The 1256-nt window shown below is 44.3% G+C and overlaps 1 protein-coding gene across 1 annotated transcript; it reads right to left on the bottom strand.

Moving 5' to 3' along the window:
• On the bottom strand, positions 1–801 carry LOC111890974 (uncharacterized). The gene has a single exon (XM_023887053.3). The coding sequence runs from the start codon at positions 716–718 to the stop codon at positions 86–88; it is 633 nt and encodes a 210-aa protein (XP_023742821.1). The 5' UTR covers positions 719–801; the 3' UTR covers positions 1–85.
• Between the last annotated feature and the right edge of the window lie 455 nt (positions 802–1256).

Genomic DNA, 1256 nt, shown 5'->3' with positions numbered 1-1256 from the left:
TATGGTTAAAAATCCAAATATATTCATTTTCCGGTCTAAACAATGACAAAAATAAAGAAATTTTCCCTTTTTATATATATTTGGGCTAACCATCGAATCCGGTTTGGCTCCAAACAGCATCTCGAACCCGGCTCATGTCCCGGCCTTTAAGGGTCCGACCTACACCCTCAAAAACCGACTTGGCAGCCGTTCTATGGCTCCGAGCTAAATACTCATGGGGTGGGACCATTTCCGAGTCATGTTCATCTGTCCCATCATCCGAGTCATGCATCGATTCAACCGAGTCAACTCGGTAAATCTTTGACCAGTCAGGCACGTTCACTGGTGCCGATGTGGCAACATGACTTGGAGACGCCAACCTGTCCCTGTCGTTCCGGAACTGGTGAATAATCCGCTGCGACGCCACCATATGCTTTACCGGCTGATCATCAAACGCCACGGAAAGCCCGCCGGCGGAACCAGGAGTCAGAACACAGGAACGACGGAGGCTCTTCGTGGAACCACCCTTAGGGGCGCGTGAGTACCAATCGCTATTGATGGAACGATGATCGCCTCCGTTGTTTTCATTGTTAACCATTTCATCAACCATAGAGTACCAAACGTCATCTTCGCCGAGTTCTACACCGTCGTCCTCTGTGTTGCGGGTGTTTCCGCTGTATCCGTAGCTTCCCAGGAACCTTTCGCTCTGGCTGATTGTAAGTCTCCGGCCTTTCGCCATGGATCATAACAAGACAGCAGCTCCGGGGATCGGACTCTTGATTTTCTCGCGACCCAAGTGTAATTAATGAAGCGATATGATGATCATATAGAGTTGTATATATAAGGTTTGAATCAAGAAACAACATCCACTTGAATTTGAAGTGAATTTGGAGTGAATTTAGAGTGGATTTGATTTAAATAATGTTGAACTGGGACCGTCTATAGCACAAGTACATTATGGCGAGACTAGAAGACGAGGTTGTGAAAGTTAGAAAATGTTTGACAGAGACGGAGCGGTAATTCCACATTCCCCACTCTCAGTTGGACGCGAGTGGATTACACGTGTCAGAAACGGTTTATTCCTTGTAAATATTTTTACAGAGGCAAAACGATAATATCGGACAAACTTTAGACAAATTTACATAATGGGTCCCTTTTGTTTTTCAGATTCGCATGTTCCTGTCCCTAACCTCTTTTGGTTACATAGATGATGATCCTTGTGATTTTTAATTTTTTTTTTTTGTTTAGTTCGTGTCTGATCCATATAAAATTACTTT

Source organism: Lactuca sativa, chromosome 7, assembly GCF_002870075.4.
Source record: "Lactuca sativa cultivar Salinas chromosome 7, Lsat_Salinas_v11, whole genome shotgun sequence".
Taxonomy (NCBI): Eukaryota; Viridiplantae; Streptophyta; class Magnoliopsida; order Asterales; family Asteraceae; genus Lactuca; species Lactuca sativa.
This window is presented reverse-complemented; position numbering and strand designations above follow the sequence as displayed.

Bases quoted from the DNA above. Each gene is read 5' to 3' on its own strand.
- LOC111890974 (XM_023887053.3), bottom strand. From the start codon at position 718: ATGGCGAAAGGCCGGAGACTTACAATCAGCCAGAGCGAAAGGTTCCTG.